Source organism: Tupaia chinensis, unplaced genomic scaffold (genome assembly GCF_000334495.1).
Source record: "Tupaia chinensis unplaced genomic scaffold, TupChi_1.0 Scaffold000185_1, whole genome shotgun sequence".
NCBI lineage: Eukaryota > Metazoa > Chordata > Mammalia > Scandentia > Tupaiidae > Tupaia > Tupaia belangeri.
This window is the reverse complement of record NW_006159660.1, coordinates 2649139-2670475: the sequence shown is the minus strand read 5'-3', so window position 1 is coordinate 2670475 and position 21337 is coordinate 2649139. Positions and strand designations below refer to the sequence as shown.

The 21337-nt window shown below is 46.6% G+C and overlaps 1 protein-coding gene across 1 annotated transcript in view; it reads right to left on the bottom strand.

Annotated features, from left to right (window-relative positions):
* Window positions 1–21337, bottom strand: part of PDZRN3 (PDZ domain containing ring finger 3) — a 300496-nt gene that overhangs the window by 25638 nt on the left and 253521 nt on the right. Inside the window, 2 exon segments of the mRNA XM_027771128.1 lie at window positions 883–970; window positions 4158–4405. Of these exon segments, the coding sequence (XP_027626929.1) occupies window positions 883–970; window positions 4158–4405 (336 nt within the window).

Genomic DNA, 21337 nt, shown 5'->3' with positions numbered 1-21337 from the left:
ATGCTTTCTGCTGGGGTGGGCTGGCGTGCTGTTAGTAATGTCCCCGCCTGTCTGGAGCATCTTGGCTTTCAGCAAGAAGTGGTAGAAGTGAAAGGAGGAAGGAAAGGTGAGGAGAGGTGAAGATGCCTACGTTACTTACAAGGATGTACAGACGGCGTGAATTCACAAGACTTCCTGCGAACAGTACTGTCGTATATTTTAAGTGATTCAAATAAAAAGAGCCAAGTTTCTGCTTTGGGAGCTTATTATTATGCTCTGTTTAAAAGGGAGGAAGAGGGACAGCAGGTGGCATGGCCTTTAAACCATTGGATTCCCACATGGCCACCTGCAGTCCGAGTCTCAGACTTGGTGGCTTAAAACTCACAACAAACAAGTAGGTAAGTAAGTAAATTAATTAATTAACAAAAAAAGACATTTGCTTTAAAAATACAGGGCTGTAGAAAAAGCTCAATTGTATCTTTCAAAGGGCATGACTGGGAGCTGCTTCTCCATCTGGTACTTCTCCCTCAGCATTCGTGAACAGTTCGTGCTTACAGGCAACTTCTTTTTTTCTTTCTTTTTTTTTTTGAGAGGTTTTTGCTATAGGGCACGTGTGCTTGCTAGACAGAGAGAGAGAGGCAGAAAGCGAGAAATCACCCCCAGAGGATATGGCCACACTGCAATCCCTTCACCTCCATTCTCCTCTCGGGATCTTGGGCACACACACACGCGCTCGGCGTGAGTTTTAAGTCACCAGGTCCAGGACGTGAACCGCGGTCGACTACGTGGGGGTCCAGCGACATAGCCATTACGCTAACTGCTGGTCTTCCAAAGACAACTTCTTACACATTCTTACACACGTTAATAATGACTCCTAAAGTGAGACAGAGATGTTCTTCATACCTCCAGCTCCAGCTCCTCTCTGTCCATCTCCTGGTGGATGTCCCCCATGTAGTCATTCGGATCGTAGTATTCGTGGGCTGAGGGATGCCTGAAGAAAGAGGAGAGATCTTTAAGGACCTGCTTCCAGTGTAAGCATCATCTTCTTCACCCCCATCACCAGGCCCGCCAGTGGCATGGTGGCATTCTTGGGGTCTGGAGTACTCCTGTAGCTCCCTTCTCTCTGGATGTGGCTCTCAGCATGGTTGGGACCTTCCTCATACTATTTTGCACAAAGTTCGGTTCCTCCGGAAGGAGGAGATAAGACATGAGGTGAGATTGAAACTGGCTTTATTGTTTTTAATCGTCCTGGAGCCCCCCAGTCACGCGATTTGATACGGCTAGATACGGCTAATTTCTAAATCAGGAGACAATACTGGTTATTGCTTCTAGGCTACATTTTATCTCTGGAGAGAAAAAGGCTGAACTTAGCAACACTTAAAAAGATATATGTGGGCCTCTGAGATCAGTTCAAAGGGCTGTGATGGAAACTGTTAAGCTATGGTCTAGGAAGGTGGCTTTTCAAGCTGTTTTTGACTGTCCCACAATAAAAACATATGTCTGACATCACAATCTAGTATGCACCTGGATGCATGGGTGCATGTATGTATACACATGTTCTCTCTCTCTCTGCTGGGAGAACAGAAGCTTGTGCTTTTCTAGGCTAACATGTACGAGCACAATTTGCAGGACCTACCACCTCGTTGGAAATGTCACCAACGGCATCTCTAGGAGCAAAGGCAATGGGAATTACAGCATGCTCGCTCCATCGGTGGCTTCCAAAGGAGCTTAGCATCTATGATGCCAGATGCAGACAGAAGGCTCCAGCCTCTGGATGCTGGCTGGGGACCCAAACCTTCATGCCCTCAAAGGTCAGCACAGCCATCAATGGGCGCTGGTCTTCCCTCTCAGGCACTTAGTTTGGAAAGAACAGATTAGACACGAGTGGTCATTCGAATAGAGGCTGGCTTTCCATTTTCTGGACCCTCGGCAAATATACCGCCTGCACTTAAGGGGCTTTTGGTACTGAGGTACTGCTGCAAGGCCTGGACTTTCAAGCATCAACTTAACACTCCCTGTTCAAGCCTGACACACGAGCTTGCTATCTGACCTTGCAGGCAGAGCTGGCGAGGTCTGACCCCTGGACTCTTCTGACATTTTTCAAGTTGCCCCTTGGGGATAAGTCATGTCATGTTAACCAGACTTAAGGGGAAATTAGGGGTTTGGCTTCTAAAAAGTCCATCACTCTGACAGTTCAACAGAGTAGGCTTACAGGCTCATCAATAATGGGAGGTAGTTCAGGTTTATAAGTCATTTGATTGATCATCCTCCGTCAATTGGCTGGTTGTTTCAAAGGATCAAATGGGATGCTCAGGGTGTGATGGTCGGGAGCAGGAAGCTGAGGTAAGACAGGTCTGCCCTCCCCTCCAGGCTCTGCCCACTTAGGCTGGTTAGTCTTAGCCTGGCGAGCTGAGGTTCCTCATCTGTACAGCCATGAGAAATAAAGGGACAGTTCTTGGCACACCTGCACACTGGAAGTGAGTATCAGACAGATGCCCCATCTCCCCCTCTCTTTCCGCCCTCCCTCTCTCTCTCTCTCGTTCTCACCAGTTGCAACTGAATTTACTTCATCCAGCCTGGGGAATTAGCCATGGGCTCCAATACCAGCTAACCACTAAAACCAAGAAAGGTAATCCTTTGTCTGGAGTTTGACAGAACCACAGGAAATGTGTGCTCACTCCAGCTATTAAGTTACAAACAGAAATCCAACAGGTAGGACCCAGAGGTTTTTATTATAAGAAGTGAAAGTGCCCCTTGAGATAATGCAGGTCGGAGTTAGCAGGTGGTGTGGTGATTAAGGCGCTGGACTCCCACATGGCAAACTGTGGTTTGAGTTCCAGACCTGGCAGCTGGCTTTCTCACTTACCAACCCTCCCTCCCTCCCTCTCTGGTGAGTACATGAGCCCTATAGCAAATTAAATAATAATAATAACAGATGAATAAAATAAATAATTTTTAAAAAGAAAAGAAATAACACAAGTCCACTTGGACCACAATGGAAGCAGGATGGAAGAGGCAGGTGACTCTGACGTCAGCTGAGGGACTGGGCTCCCAGAAGGGCAGAGTCACATGCAAAGAGCTTTAGGAAGTTGCTCATCTTGTAAGCGAGCAGTCTAACTTAGAAAGTTGCTTGCTCTTCAGTTTTTCTGAATACTTCACACCAGTCACTAAATCGAAGATGGCCACGGCTCACCACATGCCAGGCTGAGAACCTTTCACTTTTCGTTTACTCCTTCCACAACCCCATGAGATCCGTACTGTTTTTATCCCCATTTTAATAGAGGAAAATAAAGCCTGTGGAAATAAATCCCCCAACTGTCACAGCTAGAAAGTGGCCTGAGCACCAGGTCTGTCTGACTCACAAGCTCTAACCACGTGGTCTCTGGCGGAAAATACGGGAAGAGTGAAGGAGTTCCCGTGGCTGCGGAATTGCAGCTGTTCACCAGTACATGTGGCACTTCCACGAGGCACGTGTGGGCTTATTACACGAATCTGGGTTGGAAATGAGACCCAAGGAAGCAGAATGCAACCCCCTCCCCCAGCTCTTTATACAATGTACTTTGCTGTCTATTTAAAAGGACAATCTGCATTCCCTCTAGTAATAACTACAAAATCTTCAAATTACCATTTGCAGTGATTACATTTTATTCTCAAACAACTTTTACAACATTTGTAAGTAATTCTGTTCTTAGAATATAATTCGAATAACTCCGCTCCAGGGTTATAATAAAGTAATTAATATGTCAGAGTGGTTTTGAGCAGGATTCGATTTATTGTCTCTATAAACAGTAAAGTTAAACACGGGCGACTTGGAGACAAATTTAAGAGGCATTTGATTTTCTTCACTGCATGGAGGGGGAAGAACCCAACTTCTCCATAGTCCTTTCTTTTCCCCTTATGTTCATCTTTTTTTTTTTTTTTTTTTTTTGACAAGAAAGTGTCAAAGACACAGACAAAAAAGAGAGAGACGGACTGGTACCTGCAACGAAGTCCTCAGCTGTGGTCCGTCCCCCTCTAGGCTCAGTCGGCTTGGGTCACAGGAAGACCTCGGGTGCGAACCTGACACCTCCCTGGGTGGCAGCTGCTGAGCGCTGCGTTACCCCTGAAACGCATCGGCTGGCCTGTCGTACCCCTTTATCATACTTAACACATTAGTGATTCGCGATCCTGTTACTTACTCTTCTGGCAAGAGATAGGGACCCAGCACCGGCGGGCTGGGGGAGGACATCTTGGTGAGAGCCATGATGTGTTCAAAGGTGATGTCGGTTTGGGTTCCCGTGTCCACGAGCTGCGACTCCGACGGAGGTGTGAACATTTTGGTCCGGGGCGTTCTCCTCAACACCTGCACCACAATGGGCTCCTTGGCTGTCTTGAAAGCTTCTACAGCTTGGTCATGCGTCGCTCTGGATAAGTCTTTGCCGTTGACCTGTTGAAAAAGATTCAGGGTGGGTCAGGATTATCATTAAGCAGACACTGGGAAGATGGAGACATGGCCTGGCTGCTCCCCAGGGTAAGCAGCTGGACGGAAGAGTTAGGGAACTTAGGCTGTTAGGGAACTTAGGTTCTGGGTGCCGAGTTTTCCACACAGTGCCTGGGGGTGGGGTTTAGAGGTACACAGATCTGGTATTAAATAAGAAATCTCACAGCAGGAAAGTCTTGGATTCCTACTGGAATGTCTTTAACACAATTTCATCACTTGCTTCTCTTGCCTTTGAAACACCAGCCTCAGGCTTGGAGCCTTTATCAGGCAATAATAGCAAACTGGACATTAATTACATTGTCATGTTTTAATGGTGTGTATTTTTCCAGTTAGTGTCAGGTGATACCTGTTTTCCTTTTACGGAAGTGATATGAAGCTTCCTTTAAAATGAATTCATTGGCTTTCCTTTAAAAAAGGGCATTGAAAACACGAAGTAGTACAGGCCGTAGTGGACACGATACCTGTCATGGCGAAGGAACTCAAGTGGCCAGTGGCTAGGGGAAACGCGGCTAGTTTTTTGCTGTTTTGCTTCCTGCTGTGTGGAGTGCTGTCCTACTGCTGCGTCCCCAGTGCCTGAACATATTGAGGGCTGTCTTCTCTGCATGACCAAAAGGAGCAGACCTCAACAGTTCTCTCATCATTGCCCTGGATACATGTGTGTTCATGCTGAAAATCCTGACAGGAAGGAGAGATGGAGGAAAAGGGATTGTGGGGTGACCATGTCCCACTGGGGTGAGCGGTGGGGTGTTTTCTCTGCCCCTCTGGCAAGTACATGTGCCTTCTAACAATGAAGACAGTAGTAACAACAACTCACCATAATCCTATTTCTAGGAAATGAAGCCGTTCGAAGGAACATGGAAGTCCGACTATTTATCCTCTCCCTTCCCCTGCCCCACAATTTTGCCCAGGTATGTGTTTTGAGCAGATAGTTTGGTGACATCTTATGATTGGACTGTATGAAACTTACCAGGCCCTGAAATATTTCAACATTATTCCCCAAGCAGGCTGGTGGGCTTTTAAACACCAAATATGAAATGAATCATATTCCTCGGAATATAAGATTTTCAAAAATGTAATGGAAAATGTGTATTATGAAAAAAAAACTACATGAATTTCAAAATGTTTTGTACCCAAAATAAACCTGTACTTTAATTCCATCTTCCATAAACTTTTTACAGTTCCCTCATATGTGTAGAAGTTCCTCAGCTGCTCAAATCTTCTGCAGAGAACATTAACTCATTCCAGTCACTTCCCATCAGAGTGCCTGAGTTTAAAGGTTTTAGATTGATATTCCCTTCTTTCCATAAGCATTTTTAAAAAACTTTTTAGCATTTCTTCATAAATCTCAAAATGAACACTGACTCACTGCCTTTTCTGTCCGAGAGAGACTTTTTTCCCCTTAGTATGTTGTACTTCCAAGTGCACCGACAATTAGCCCCGGCCTCTGAGGTGCACCACTCTGGTCTCCGAGCAGCACAGGAGTATTGATTGTACAGTTGTTTTTCTGCTTTCTCCCGAAAGCCTTTCACTTTGGCCCTCCAGGAACAACAGCTCTTAGGTCGGAGTGCCTTGTAATAGATGCCAGATTCTCTGCTTGTCACGAAGCCCCGGTGAATGACAGCAGTGGAGGTTACTAATGATCTGGACTCCATCCACTTAAGTAATTTACTTACATCATGCAGGAGTTAGGCCGAACAAGAGCTCCGGGTCAGAAAATGACTCAAGTGCGCCAGTAAATAAGAGACTGTCTGAGCCAGCACACTTTGAATCCGCCATCCTGGACGACTGGGAATAGCAGGATTTAACTCTACAAGTGTCCTCTTCCTCTTTTGGGAAAAGAATAAAAAGACCCAAAGGAACTCTTTCTATTCGGTCATCGGAAAAGTCATGAGGCACTTTTGCACAGAAAATACGTCCTGACTTTTCCAACCATCCAGTAGCTTTCTAAACTAGGTGACCTTTGTGACCCCTTTCCTGCTTGGATTGGAGAACATTAAGGGTTTGAGCTAGATAAGAATGAGAAGGCAGTTGCAGGACAGGAAAAAAAAAAATGAAAATGCACTCCGGGACAGACTATTTGAGTCACATTTTCTTTTTCTTCTAGTTTTGCTATAGGACACAAGCACTTTCCCGAGAGAGACAGAGAGAGGGAAAATGAGAAATTCCCCCTCTCCCCCCAGGTGGATGGCCACACTGCAATCCCTTCTCCTCTAGTCTCCTCTCAGGATTTGGGGCAAGACGCACATGTGTTCAGAATGGTTTTCAAGCCACCTGGTCCAGGATTCACACCACATAGTTGGCCAGTGGGACCCTGCTGCCTTAGTCTCCTCACTGTCTTGCTGGCCCTGAGCCTTACTTTCATGCATGACTCCAAGAGTGAGAGAATCCAGGATTTTACAGTGCCACAGTGAACTTGCTTCTGGGAATACATTAATGCAACACACAGCCCCCACCGGAGGTGGGCGGATGGCCAATGCCAACTCGTCACACCAGCCTTCCACCCGTGGTGTTCCCCGGCGATGGTTTGCACCAAACTTAGTTTTTCCCACACCAAACTCAGATGCTGAGACTTCTGAATAGGTCCTGCAAACTCTGTCTAATCTATGCTTGTGTTATTTATAGATGAATAACAGGCCTTCTGCCAGAATGGAATGAACATAGGATTTTCTTACTCCAGTATCTTTTACCCCTTCAATTTCCTGTTCTCTTCAGAAGAAGTACTGAGCTAACTCACTAAAGGGAGGGGAGTCAGACCCTAGGAGTCTTCCAGCTGTGTCTAAAACAGAATTCATCCTCTAAGTCTTGACTTGCACATGTACAATTACATCCTGCAAATACCACAACAGGCACTGTCGGTGGCGTGGTCAGTGAACGTCCTTCCTTACCCAGCTGGTTCTCCCCTGCTAAGGGAACTCTCACCTGCTTCCTTCCCACCAGATCGGAGTTCTCCCTCTAGGGGGAAGTGAGGTGTGGATTTTTTTTTTTCTTTACTTGTAAGACACATATGTGCTGCCAGAGAGGGGGAGAACACATGCCCCAGTGAGGTGTGGTCATGCCCAGTCCCTTCTCCTCGCTTTCTCCATTCTGTTGGGAATTGGGGTATGCACACACACACACACACACACACACACCCAGCATATTCTTTCAAGCTGCAGAGGCCAGGATTTGAACCTGGGATTTGGCCATATGGGATCTGGCTCCCTTAACCACTGGGCTATGAGCCAGCCTGAGGTGTGGATTTTGATTGACTCTAGCCTGTTATGGCGGCCTTGATCCTTTTGCTTCATTGCTGGGTTTGGGCATGGATATAGGAGAGGAGCTCTCGGCTAGACAGCTTTGAGGTTCTGTCCACGTTTCAAATACAACATGCAGTAGGATGGCCCTCTTCTCCCTCTGGGCAGTCACTGGCAAGCGTTTCTTGTGGCAGCATCTTGGGATCACGTGGGGAGCTGGCCTCGGAGGGTAAGTTAACACATGAAGGATGGCAGAGCAAAACTATGGGAGACCTGGGGTCTCTGGTGGTATCACCGAGCAAGTGAACCAACCATTAGAACCTTGTACTCCCCAGACTTCTGGTACAGTCGATGATGCATCCCTTATACTTTCAGCCACTGGACTTAGATCTTGACGTACGACCCCGAACCACCTCGCAGGTATAAATGTCACAGAGCTGCAGCATAAAATCAGGCACAAGTGTACCCTCCTTTGTTTCTGTAGACATTGCTCTATCTGCATTAGCAGAATAAGTGAAAAGACTTCTCTGATGAGGACTGCATCTTAATCCGCTCATTGTATAGAAAAGTGATGGCGGTTTTCTCCACTTGAACAGACTTTATAAACCAAAGCTATAGCCACTTGAGTGGATGTTTAAGTGGTTCCTAGAAAACAAAGCATGAAAGGCCTGGTTGGATCGGCTTAAGCTAAGAGGATTTCAAGGCAAGAGCACCCCTGTGCCTTGGTGGAATCAGAAAAGGCAGGGCAGTCTCCCTCGGTCCACCCAGCTTCAGGTATTACTAAAACGGCAGTGATGCGACACGCCTGGCGTCTCCACTGTCCAGACCCTGGAGGAAAGAGCACTTGCAGCCCGAAGGGGTGCATGGTTCTTTAGGGTGATTGAAAACTGCCCCGTCACCCCACACAAGAAAGTCACCCCTGCTATGACTGCTGTCCCATAGAAAGCCATCTCTGGGCTGGCAGGCGGCGTCATGGTTACGGAGCTGGACTCCCATATGGACGGCCAAGGTTCAAGTCCCTGACTTGAAAATCACGTCAGGTGTATGTGTTTGTGTGCCCAAAATTCCAGGAAGAGAATGGAGGAGAAGATGTGGCCATCTCACTAGGGGGTGATTTCTCACTTTCCCTCTCTCTGTCTCTCTGTCTCTCTCCAGTGAGCACACACCAGCAAAAACCTTGCAATCTCGGTAGCCCGATGCCATGCAAGTTTCTATTACACACAGATTACATGAGCCCCGGTGCAAGCCAGACGCCACTTCCTTTCTCATAGATCAGGGGCGGGGTGTGCGAAGAAGGCAACTCTGGGCTCAGCCCGGAGCTGGAATGATGGCTCTGGGCTTTAGGCCATTCGAGTGTTCTCTCTGAGCCTCTGTTTTCTCATCTGCCAAATAAATAGAATTATAGTGACATGCTTCTTCGGGTTCTGATAAAGTTTAGAAGAGACAACGGACTTATAGTGCCTATGGCAATGATTAAAAGGTACTAGGGTACCAGTGCTCAGTGGGGATCCTACCACGCAAGAGTCACCGTGTCCCTAAAGAAAGCAACCTATAAATCAAAGGCACAAACTCTAGCCTAGTTAGGTGGCCTCAAGGGACATTTGTGTACTGAAAGGCTTCTTTATGTCCCATGAAGGTCCGTGTCCCTTTTGCATGTTCCTGGGCTGCCAATATACACGTGAATACCTTCCGTCCTCAAGTCGGTATTCTCTGTAAGGGGGAGGATGTGCAACAGATAAATCCCCCAGGACTTGACCCCTGCCACGCAAGCTTCTTGACAAGGTATTTTAGGGATCATTACATTCTCTTAAAAGACGATGAGACAAGGCGGGAGTTTACCATCCTAGATGATCCATTTTTGCAGCCAAATTTGTTTTGAATTACCTTGTGCACATAACACTTATTACACTGTCATCTCGGAATCACATTGCTGAGAGACTTAGCGAGGTGATGACTCCGGTGCACGCTGGCAGCCAACTGAGAACGACAACCTTTATTCTCAGGATTAGCATCGCGTCTACATTACACAGAACGGAGCGATGATGGCTGCGATTAGAGACGGGATGCTCATCCAGTGACGTTTGGCCCGGTCAAATTAAATACCATTAACTCGCCCAATTGAGCAGATTGCCTTTAAAACAGTTTATGCAGCTCTAAAACCAAGTAAATGGCATGTTTTGGAATAAGAAATGCTGATTGCAAACTTTATCTTTATTATAAATTAAATGCTTAAGTTATTCACCTAAGGCTCTGGCTGGTCCCTTGGGACCTAGGTGCAATTATGGTGAAAATCCAATCAGTTAGTCTCAAGGCAAACATCACTGCTGCAAATATGACGTGACACTAAGGGACCTTAAAGAGGTCCTTTAGCATCAGGTCTCCTGAGACAAGACAGTTATGCTGAGGACATGGAATGAGTTCTTGGTTCCAGTTAACTCCGGGCCACATTGCTGCTGCTTTCTGAAGGAGGTACTGGTAGCTGTCTTTTCCACAGAACTGACACAAAGCTGATGGGTTTTTCCATCTGGGGGTTAATTTCACGGACAGTTCGTCTGTCTACCTTTCCGTCATGTGCTCAGATGCAGCAAGTGTTTTTACTGAAGTTAGTCAGTGAGACTAGTTTCCCTCTCAGCTGGAAGAATTACTCGGGGGAGAATGAGGCCACGGCACATAGGAGTCACTTCAGAATGGTCAGATGGGGGCCAGCAGGTGGCGTGGTGGTTAAGGGCGCTGGACTCCCACATAGCTGACCGTGGTTTGAGTCCTGGACCTGGTGGCTTGCTTTCTGTTTCTCTTTCTCTCTCTCTCTCTCTCTTTCTCTCTCTGTCCCTCTCTGGTCAAATTAAAAATAAATGAATAAAGTTAAATAAAATAAGTACCCAAAAAAAATGATCAGATGAATGAACGGTGAGAGTGGCGTTTTCCCAAGAACCCTAGTGAGGAATTTGATTTGGCCAAAGTGGTCAGACTGCTCTTGGAGGGCACAGATGCCAGAATGCTAACTGGGCCTGTCGCCCGGTAAGAGGCTTGACTATCTACCTGCACATCCCACTGGTTAAACTACCACCTTTCAGAATGCAGAAGCCCTGGCGACTTTCAAAGTTTACTACAACTTACTTGTAAGCAGTTCAGGATAGTCTAAGGTGTAATATTTGGAAAAGACCCTACCCTCTCCACATTAGAGACTAAGTAACTTTATGGGAAGATGCTTGGTTCCTGAGGGTCGCCTACCACAAGCACCTCCGTTTCTATCACACATACAAATGAGCCCAGTATAAAGCATTCATGCAATTTTAAAGTCAGCCTACTATAAATTATGCCTCTGGCTAAAATCCAACTTTTATAGGGATCATTTAATTAAATACAGGGGCCATGATTTCATTCTGTAAAAGATCACACCTATGTTTTCAAACTAATTAAAACTCACATTTCACTGGAAGCAATAGACGATAATAAACTACCTCCTGAAAAGTAAAAGGTTTCAAAGCTCTGATAGAGGTTGGATAAAAAATTTTTTTTTTCTCATTCAGGAAACTCTTGTCTGTCTTAATTTATTTCAAATTTATAGTCTGCTCCAGGGCTCAATGAAGGAATGGCGACTTATCTAAAATGTAGGCATTATGGCAGTTGAGAAGGAATACAAGATTGGTTTTTCCTTTTTTTAGGTTTTTGCCATAGATCATCAGCACTTGCCAGAGAGAGACAGAGAGAGAAAGAGAGAAATCACTCCCCAGGGGAGACGGCCACGCTGTAACCCCTCCTCGTCTGTTCTCCTCCTGGGATTTCGGGCACGCATGCACTTACATCCGGCTTGTTTTCCTTTTTAAAGAGGTTTTGGCCATGGGGCATGTGTGCTTATTGGAGAGAGAGAGAGAGACAGAGAGAGAGAGACAGAGAGACAGACAATGAGAGGAAAAGAAATCACTCCCCTAGGGGGATGGCCATGCCACAAGCCCTTCTCCATTCTCTTCCTGAGATCTTGGGCATGCACATACATGTGCCCAGTGTGATTTTCAAGCCACCGGGTCCAGGACTTGACCAGTGGTCGACCATGTGGGAGTCTAGTGATCTAACCACTACGCCATCTGCCGGCCCATGTCCACCTTGATTTTTCAAGCAGCCAGGCCTGGGATGTAAACTGCGGTCAGCCATGTGCAAGTCCAGTGCCTTAGCCACCATGTCACCTGCTAGCCCCAAAGGGTTATGAGTTTTAATGAATAAATGGTATTCAAATTAGTCATGTGTTTTGTAACAACGAGGACTTGGAGTAATACGTGCAAACATCACAGTGTATTTCTTTTTTCTTATCTTTTCTTTTCTTTTTTCTTTTCTGAGAGGTTTTTGCTATACGGCACGTGCGCCTGCCAGAAAGACAGAGACAGAGAGACAGAAAGCAAGAAATCACCCATCGGGGGGATGGCCACACCGCAACCCCTTCTCCTCCATTCTCGTCTTGTGATCTTGGGCCCGCACACACATGCACCTGGCATGAGTTTAAGCCACCGGGTCTGGGGCTCGAACTGCGGTCGACTACGTGGGAGTCCAGTGACATAGCCATTACGCCAACTGCTGGTCCCATCACAGTGTATTTCCAAAAGCCTAAATGGTACAGCCTTATGTGACCACTGTCATATATGAGTCCCTCTGACCAAAACATTGTTAAACCAGCACGCGACTGTCAGGTGTTCCCGTGTACGGAAACACGCGTGCTAACCTCACACAGATCTCAGTTCCTGAGAGTAAGAGCTCCGATCTCTAGGAGCACATCTGGACGAACACGCAGTTTCTCTGCGGCAATTTCTGACCTCACCCTGACGTGCCTTCCCTAGGCTTAATACTTCTACAAGGAGAAGACCCCCTTCCCCACGTCTTTTCCAGCATCCTGCACAGATGAAACTGATAGCCTGAGTACTTCTCTTGTTAGAGATGTCTTCCTTGTATCTTTTTAAGTTTATTTCTTCCTTGAGAAAAAGAGACACAAAGACAAAGGCAGCCCCACCAGGTTCCCCACGCCGTGACCCACACCCAGCCCCAGCCAGCCTAGGCCGCACGCATGCGTGTACTTGGCATGTTCGGGGTGGTCTCCAGATGCGAACCCAGGACCTTTCTCCTATGTGTCCAGGAGAATCACCACTGCACTACCCCTGGTCCCCAAACGGCCTCTTTCCTTACTGACTCTGTTTCTTTTTCTTTTGCAAACATCCTCACAGAAGCAACCACTGCCTAGGGTTAAATAGGCTGAGTTGTGGGCAAAGTGCAAGGAGGTGAGGAGGGCAGTGGGCCAGAGGCTGTGTCTGCCCAGAGGAGGTGGCACGGGAAGTGCTGGCAGTGGTCCTGCTGCTGGTGTCACCCGGTCAGGAGTCCACGGTATTCAAAGCACGTGATGATCTGGCCCCCGACCACGCTTTCAGCTGCGGGGCACATGAAAGGGGCTGGTCGGTGGCTCGGCTGCCAGTCTCCTTGAGTACGTCCAGGATAGACAGTCCACGCCAGTGGGTGAGCAGCACCCCTGGGTTTCACTGCTCACCTCGTTAGCCAAGGAGTGGACGGGACGCTTTCAATAAAATGCCGAGATCCCTGGTGTTTCCGTGTAATGAAGCCAACTGCTGCACGGTGCTTCCTCGATGCCACACTACGCTAGGCACACCTTTAAGAACGTACTCATCCTGTCCCCATGAGAGGAAGGGACAGGAGGGAGGGGACTACGGTCACCATTTTACAGATGGAAACACGGGCACGGGGAATACACTCCGCTCAGGAAGCTTTCACCTTCATGAACACTCAGCACAGAACACAGACAGCGGTGCGCTTTTTACACGCCAGTTTCACTGCATTCGCAATCTACTGCCATTACCTCCTACTGTAACGGAAAATATGACCGCAAGTCACAAGGTGTGGCTAGGGTTTCGTAAGCATCACGCCCGCAGCCTCATGAAAACCCGTTTATTGTGTCATTTCCACCTCCCCGGTGTAAGCTTCCTCTCCGTCTCATAAATACCGCGTGTAAACTTCCATTTGTTAGCTGTTTTCCTCCAAGACGGGAGGGCCGGCTTTGCGTGAAATTTATACGTGCAAGCCTCTGATCATCGGAGGAGACATATGGAAAGGCTCCTCTGTCAACAGAGTTATTGTCACACAGGATTTAAAAGCATATTTTGGTTAATGATGGCTCGTATTTCGTGTCACCACACTCATTTAAGGATATCTTGTGTCACCATATTCATTTAAGGAGCAGGTCCTAACAGGAGCATACAAAGATGCCCTCGGGCAGGCTGGAGCCTCGGACATGGCCCCGATCGGGTGTGAAAGCTTCAGTGGCAGGTCTGACTGCCCGGGCTTACCTGTGGGCTACCTCAGGCCGGCTGATGGTAATTAAGCAGCTGGAGTCAGCAAGGCTGAGTTTGCCTTTGAGCCCAGACCCAGTGGTTTGAAATACAGGCCAGGCCCGTGTGCGTGCCCAAAATCCTGAGAGGAGAGAGGAGAAGGGACTGAAGCATGGCCTTTCCCTCGGGTTGGGTAATTTCTTTCTGTCTGTCTCTCTGTCTCTGTCTTTCTCTCTCTGCAGCATCTGCACCCTGCAGCCAATTTTTAAAAAGTGTGTGTGTGTGTGTGTGTGGGGGGGGTTGTATCAGTTCTGTGTTATCTTGAGCAGGGTATTCGGCATGTTGTGCTTTAGTTTTCTGATCTGTTAAATGGGTGGGCGGCAGGACCTCCCTACCTCGTAGGATTGTTGCTAGAACTAATGAGGCACGGCACAGAAGGGGGTTAGGAGCTACAACCTTGTGCACAGCGACTGCTGAGTGCTGGAAGAATGTTAGCTATGCAGCATGCTCGCTGCTTTGAGGAATTACTGGGGACCTTATTGTGTGTGACCAAGGCTTAGTAACAGTGGGTGAGAGTGGGCATCACAGGGGCTCTGTAATGAGACCTGCAGGGGTTTGAATCCCTGTCCTACCATTTACCAGATGGATGACTTTGGGAGAATCATTGCATCCCTGTGCCTCTGTGTCCTCGACTGAAAATGGAGGATATTTAGGCACGTGCTTCATAGGTATGATGTAGTTAAAGCCAAGCTCTAGGGACAGTGCCCAGTGCCAGCCACTGTAACTACGTGCTTGGACGTGTTACTTAACTTCTTCCTGCACCTCACCTGTCAGGGAAGGTGTGGAGACTCACTGTCAAGAGGGTGGAATGGAGTCTCTGAGTCAGCACTCAGTAAATGGAAAATATTAGCCCAGACTCGGGCTCCTCAAAATTTCAGCTGAAACCAAACTTTAAATAAATCACACAAGAAAACCCATGAAAAGCATTTTCTGTGTACTCTGCTCTATGGGAAGTGTCTCTCGATCCTGGGAATCATCTCAAGCATGCGACATTCTGAACCCCATGTACCAAGTGTGTGTTCTGTGTCAGGCATGTGCTAAATGCTTTACATGTGCGATTTCATTCCCATCTTCAACAGAAGATAAATGGTGAGGCAGGTGGTAAATATTATTCATTTTATAGGCAGGAAATTAAACCCCCATGAAACTAAGCTTCCTAAAAGTTGGTCAGCTTATGAACATAGAGATGGGATTTGAACCAGGTCTGCTCGACTTCAAATGCATACTCATAACTTCTGAACAACACAGCTGACTTTTTTTTTTAAGAGAGATATTTTGCTATAGGGTATGTGTGCTCAACAGAGAAACAGAAAGCAAGAAATCACTCCCCTGGGAGATGACCACACAGCAATCCCAACTCCTCCACTCTCCTCATGGGATTTTGGGCACACACGCACAGGTGTCCGGGTGAGTTGCAAGTGGCTAGGTCTGAGACTCGAACTGCAGTCAGTCATGTGGGAATCCAGCGTCTTAACCACTATACCGCCTGCTGGCCCTGAGCCCTAAAGTGGAGTTAAGTTTAGGTATTAACAGGTGATTATGCCGATCCCAAAAAGGGAACTGTCACCAGTAAGAGGAAGAGGAGGGCACCAGACAAGGAACCCACTGCTCCAGCGAGTGAGAAGGGCAGAGCTCCTTGCCGAAGGTGGATGGCCCTGATGTGCCTGGGTGGGGACGCGTGAGCTCCACCCCGTGAACCAGGCTGGCCAAGCCTCCTGAGCTGTCCCAGGAGCTCGTCTTGGTAGTGGTACTTGCTTCATGCACGGGGTTGAGAAAACACTAGTTTGGGATATTCACGAACATGCTGCCTTCCGATGTTAATTGCAGATAAGCAGAAACCGGAGGGCGATATGTTTTCTCCCTTCAGTTCATTTCCTACTAAGCTGTCTCATCAGATTTCAACACGTTCACCCAACAAACATCCTACAGGCACTGTGCGAAGCCCTTGTGATGAGCAATCAGTTAAAACAGTACAGTTAGGATAGAAGAAATGCCAGTCATTTGTTAAACAGAAGCAGGATCAAGAAAGCATATTTTGAAAAACGCTTATGAGCCGTAGTCTCCTATACTTTATTTGCTTTTCTTAACAAGAGGATCACATTTCCTAAATAACAACACGAAGTTCAATTGATGCCAGGAAAAATCAAAAACTCAAGTTGGTTTCGTCAAAAAAAAAAATGTAATCTAAATAGTGGTTTGGTGTCCTTTTTGTTCTTTTTTCTTTTGTTTTCTATCACAACAAAAGTAAACTACGATGTGTATCACTTAGATGAGACCTAATTCTAGCTCCTGCACAGCCACGGAGTTCATCGAGCGATTTACAGGCCATGTGCTAAAACGTCCCTCAAAAATCACTGCATGGATGCTTGAAGAAAATGCTGTAAATACTAAACTGTGGTCTTAGTGGTATGACAGCAAACCAATAAATAGATAAATAAATAAAACCCACTTAAAAAAAGTTTAGTGCCAGTATGAAAATAAAACTACCACGGAACATTGAGAGGGCAGGGTATTTTTTCTTTCTTTTTCTTTTTCTTTTTAAGAGAGATTTTTGCGGGCCTGGCAAGTGGTGTGGTGGTTAAAGGCGCTGGACTCCCACATGGGCGACCATGGTTCAAGCCTCGGACCTGGTGGTTGCTTTCTCACTTACTCTCTCTCTCTGTCTCTCTCTGATCAAACTGAAAAATATTAATGATAATAATAATAAAGCTAAATAAAATAATTCTTAAAAAAAAAAGAGATTTTTGCTATAGGGCGCATGAGCTTGCGAGAGACAGAATGTGAGAAATCACCCTCCAGGGGGATGACCATGCTGCAATCCTTTCTCTTCCATTCTCCTCCTGGGATTTTGAGCATGCTCGTACATGTGCCTGGTGTGAGTTTCAAGCCGCCGGGTCTGGGACTCGAACCACAGTTGACCATGTGAGACTCCAGCAACATAGCCATTATGCCATCTGCCTGTCCTTTTCCTTTAGTTTTTATAAACTGATCATTAGTTAGCTTGTTCGTAATCTTTATCATCTTAAAAATTATAACAGATCTTTTTAAATACTTCTGATTTCCTAAAGCGCATTTTGAAGAGTTTCAAACCAAGGAAAACCCAGAAAACAGCCAGAATTCAGAATATCACTGAGAGACTAAAAAGCCCCTTGAAGGTAGGGATCCCGTCTTTCACTTTTGGAGTGAGTGCCTACACCCAGTGCTGCCGAGGATTCCCTACATACCATGCCTAAGCACTGTACGTCTAATTGCTTATCCACCTGCTCACCGCTCTAGCAATGACATGGAACGACTATGGGCCTGGTACCCTGCCTGGAATTGCTAATTCCCAAAACTGGAGCGTCCCTAGGGAGTTGATCATTTCATGAAGGAGATGAATGCTAACAATCCCACTACTGAGGCCAGGAAAGAGGACCTGGCAGAGGGAGGGGGGTCAGGTGTTGGTGGGAGAGAGCTCTCCTGGAGAAGAGACGCTGAGCACAGATAAGAAGGATAGGCAGGATGTAAGTGGGCAGGAAGAGAGGAGAGGGTGTTCCAGACAGAGGAAAGGCATGTGCAAAGGTCCTGGGGCAGGATGAGACCTGGTGCATAAGGGTGGGGTAGGCGGTGTGGAATGTTAGGTAATGACACGTGGGGTTGGCAGGGGCAGACCAAAGTGACCCCTGAAGGCCACAGAAAGGACTTTGGTGTTGAGATGACTTCAGAGGGTGTTGCTGAAGGGACAGAACTATTAAGATATGTGTAATAAGGTAGGAGTTTGGGACTCTATTTCAAAGGTAAGATTATGGTCACTGTGGGAAGAATGGGTCGGAAGAGACAAGGATGACACTGCCAGAGATGACACAGTACGGCCCAGGCAGAGTGAAATGATATTTAAGAAGTAGAGCTCACACCCATCCCCCAAGTCACCATTTGAGATATTCCCACTTTCATAGGAAGTTGCGACTGGCGAGGACAAGTGACTTCCCTAAGGACTACGTGGCTATTAAATGGTAGTTTGGAGAGCTTGACTTTGGTCTCCTAAATCCAAACACAGCATCCTCTGCTTCACTAAAGGACTTGCGGAGAGGTATGAATATCAAGGGGAAACTGAGGACCTACGTATAGGTTCTCGGCTTCTTGAGAGTACTGTTCTGCTGCTGGGTCACTCTGTGCTTGCGGGCTCTCTGTAGTGATCTCTGGGCCCCAAGAAACAGCCCCTTCTTGGGGGCTTCCCCCACAAGTGCACGTTAGCTGCTGAGGACACTGACACCACCTGCTATTCTGGTCCCAACCCAGGCACTACTAATTGCTGGAGACTTTGCTTCCAAAGCCTCCGGAATTACACATCTCTCGTCAAGAGGTTCAACTGCAGGAGGATGAGTGGCTCACTGTGGCGACGGCGTACCGAAGCTCCAGATGCAGGCCAGAGTTTCTTCTGCTGACTGCCGGCAGCAGCATCACTGTGGAGAGTCATGCGACGTGTGTGCTTTTCTTTCCGGTGGGGGGATGGGGATTAGATACAATTTCATTGCTTATTTAGTTGACATGCAAAATTAAAGCCCAGGCCAGCAAGAGGTGTGGTGGTTAAAATGGCTGGATCCCACACCACCAACTGCACAGTTGGAGTCCTGGACATGGTGGCTTGAGAAATACATCAGGCATGTGGGCATGCGTGCTCAAAAATCCAACAGGAGGGAGAGATGGAGAGGGGACTGAAGTGTGACCATCCCCCACGGGGGAGGGTCTTTTTACCCCCACTCCCTCCAGGGGCACATAGGCCCTCTGTCAAATTTTTTAAAAGATGAAAATAAAAGCACAAAAACTAACTCTATGTTAAATACCTTAATAAACTTCTGTATTTTTTAAAAAGTTGTTTTCTTTCTTTCATGAGAAAGAGAAGCACCTGCAATAGGTTCTCACCTCTTCCCCCTTCCTTTTCAGCTGATCAGGTTCACAGGTGCACATGCACTCGGCACATACAGCTCAACTCTAGAATCAAATTCCAGTTCTCCATGCGGTTTCAGCATTGCAGTGTGCCACTGTAGCTGGGCAAAAAAATCTGTGTTTTGTTTTGTTTTGTTCTGTTTTTGTGATAATAGGGCACATGTACTCACTGCAGAAAAAAGAGAGGGGGAGAGCAAAAGGAGAGGAAAAATGAGAGGTCACCCCCCCCCTCAGGGGGCATGGCCACACCAAAGTCCCTTCTCCAATTTCTTCTAGGGATTTTGGGCATGCATACACACACACACACACACACACACACACACACACACACACACACACACCTGGTGTGATTTCCAAGCCACTAGGGCTGGGGGTAGTCAGTCATTGGAAGTCTAGTGCCTTAACCACCATGCCACTTGCTGGCCCCTCTCTGCTTGCTCTCTCTCTCTCTCTCTCTCTCTCTCTCTCTCTCTCTCTTTTTAAATTGCCACAGGGTGCGTGTGCTAAGTAGAAACAGAGAAAGAGAAAGAGACAGAGAGGAAGCACCCTTCACCCAATGGGGCATCAGCACATGGTGATCCTTTCTCCATCTCACTGGGATTTGGGACATGCATGAACATATACTTGGCATGTTTTTCAAGCCACTGGGGCTGGGATTTGAACTATGGTCAGCTCTGTGGGTTCTGGCTCCCTTAACCCATTGGATAAGTGGCTGGGCCAAATTTTTGTATTTTTAATTGCAAATTATTGCTCAGGTTGGTGGAGAAATTCAGGTTAAAGGAGAAAATATTTGCCTCTTCTCCACTGTGTTGAGACAGCTCTCTAAATCTGAATAGTACTTCTACAAGGAGGAAAAAACCCTCCATCCTACCAGCTCAAAATGTCATTTACAGAGGTATGAATATTCCACTTAGGAGTCCTTACATGCAGTAATGAATCCAAATGTGTGTTTATTGAATTGCCAAAATATTCATAGTTTACTAAGACCCTTCTTTGCAACCAGGGAGAACTTTCATCAATAAAATGTATAAATTCTAAATTTTCTCCAATAAAATGTGCAATTGCCTAATGATCACTGTGAGAAATTAATGCAGATTTCTGGAAATACAGGCTCTGCAAGAACAATCAATGAAAGTGAGTAGGACTAACTGACACTAGAGACTTCTACAGCAGATGCCAAAACTGCTCCTTGCCTTTTGGCTAAGACCAACCGTGGTACTAGTGGAAGCTGAAGAAGCTGGCAAGGTTTTGAATCAAAAATAATCTTAAGTTTGCACTTCCTTCTCAAACATTTATAGATGTGATTTACCAATGGCATCAAAAAATAATGATGACATCCTAGGATACTTATCACCTGCAAAGTAGGAAATAAAATGGTTTGCTCTTTCGACTTCATGAGCACTGAAGGATTTTAAAATATGGCCACATTATAATAATTGATCCTTACTTGTTGTGATTAAATTTTGGAAAATAAGAGTGGCAGAATAATTGCATTTTTGGGCCACACAGAACACCTAGCATATAGGAGGCCTGTGATACATTTGCTGCACTGAACAGGAAGAAAAAAAAAAAAAGTTTGTGGAAAGTATGAACTGGGTTAAAAACAAAAATCCCAGGTGTATGTGAGTTAATTGATAAATGCCGGGAAACAAATGATTAAGTAAACAACATATACTCCTGTTTAAAGAAGTGACTGATTCTTTCTGGGGCCTCAGTTTCCTCATTTGTAAACCGAGAGCTTAACCTAGATGGTTTTGGAGAGGTTTTTGCTACAGGGTGCTCACACTCACCAGAAAGACAGAGGCAGACAAAGAGATAGAAAGTCAGAAATCACCCCCCAGAGGGGATGGCCACACTGCAATCCCTTCTCCTCCATTCTCCTCTCAGGATCTTGGCCACACACGCACACGTGCCCAGCGTGAATTCAAGCCACTGGGTCTGGGACTCGAACCGCGATTGACTACATGGGAGTCCAGTGACATAGCCATTATGCCAACTGCTGGTCCCAGGTGATGATGGTTTTTAATGCAGGAAGAACCACAGTAGACTGGTACTTAAGAGCCCCCTGGATTATTTCAGGATTCCCCATAACTAGCTGTCAAAGAATGCTTTTTTTTTTTTTAAATAGAGATTTTTGGTATAGAGTACGTGTACTCAACAGAAAGACAGAGACAGAGAGACAAAAAGTGAGAAATCACCCCCCGGGGGATGGCCATGCTGCAATCCCTTCTCCTCGGGATCTTGGGCACGCATGCACTTGAACCGTGGTCAACTACATGGGAATCCAGCGACGTAGCCATTATGCCAACTGCTGGTCCCTGTCTAGGGATGCTTTG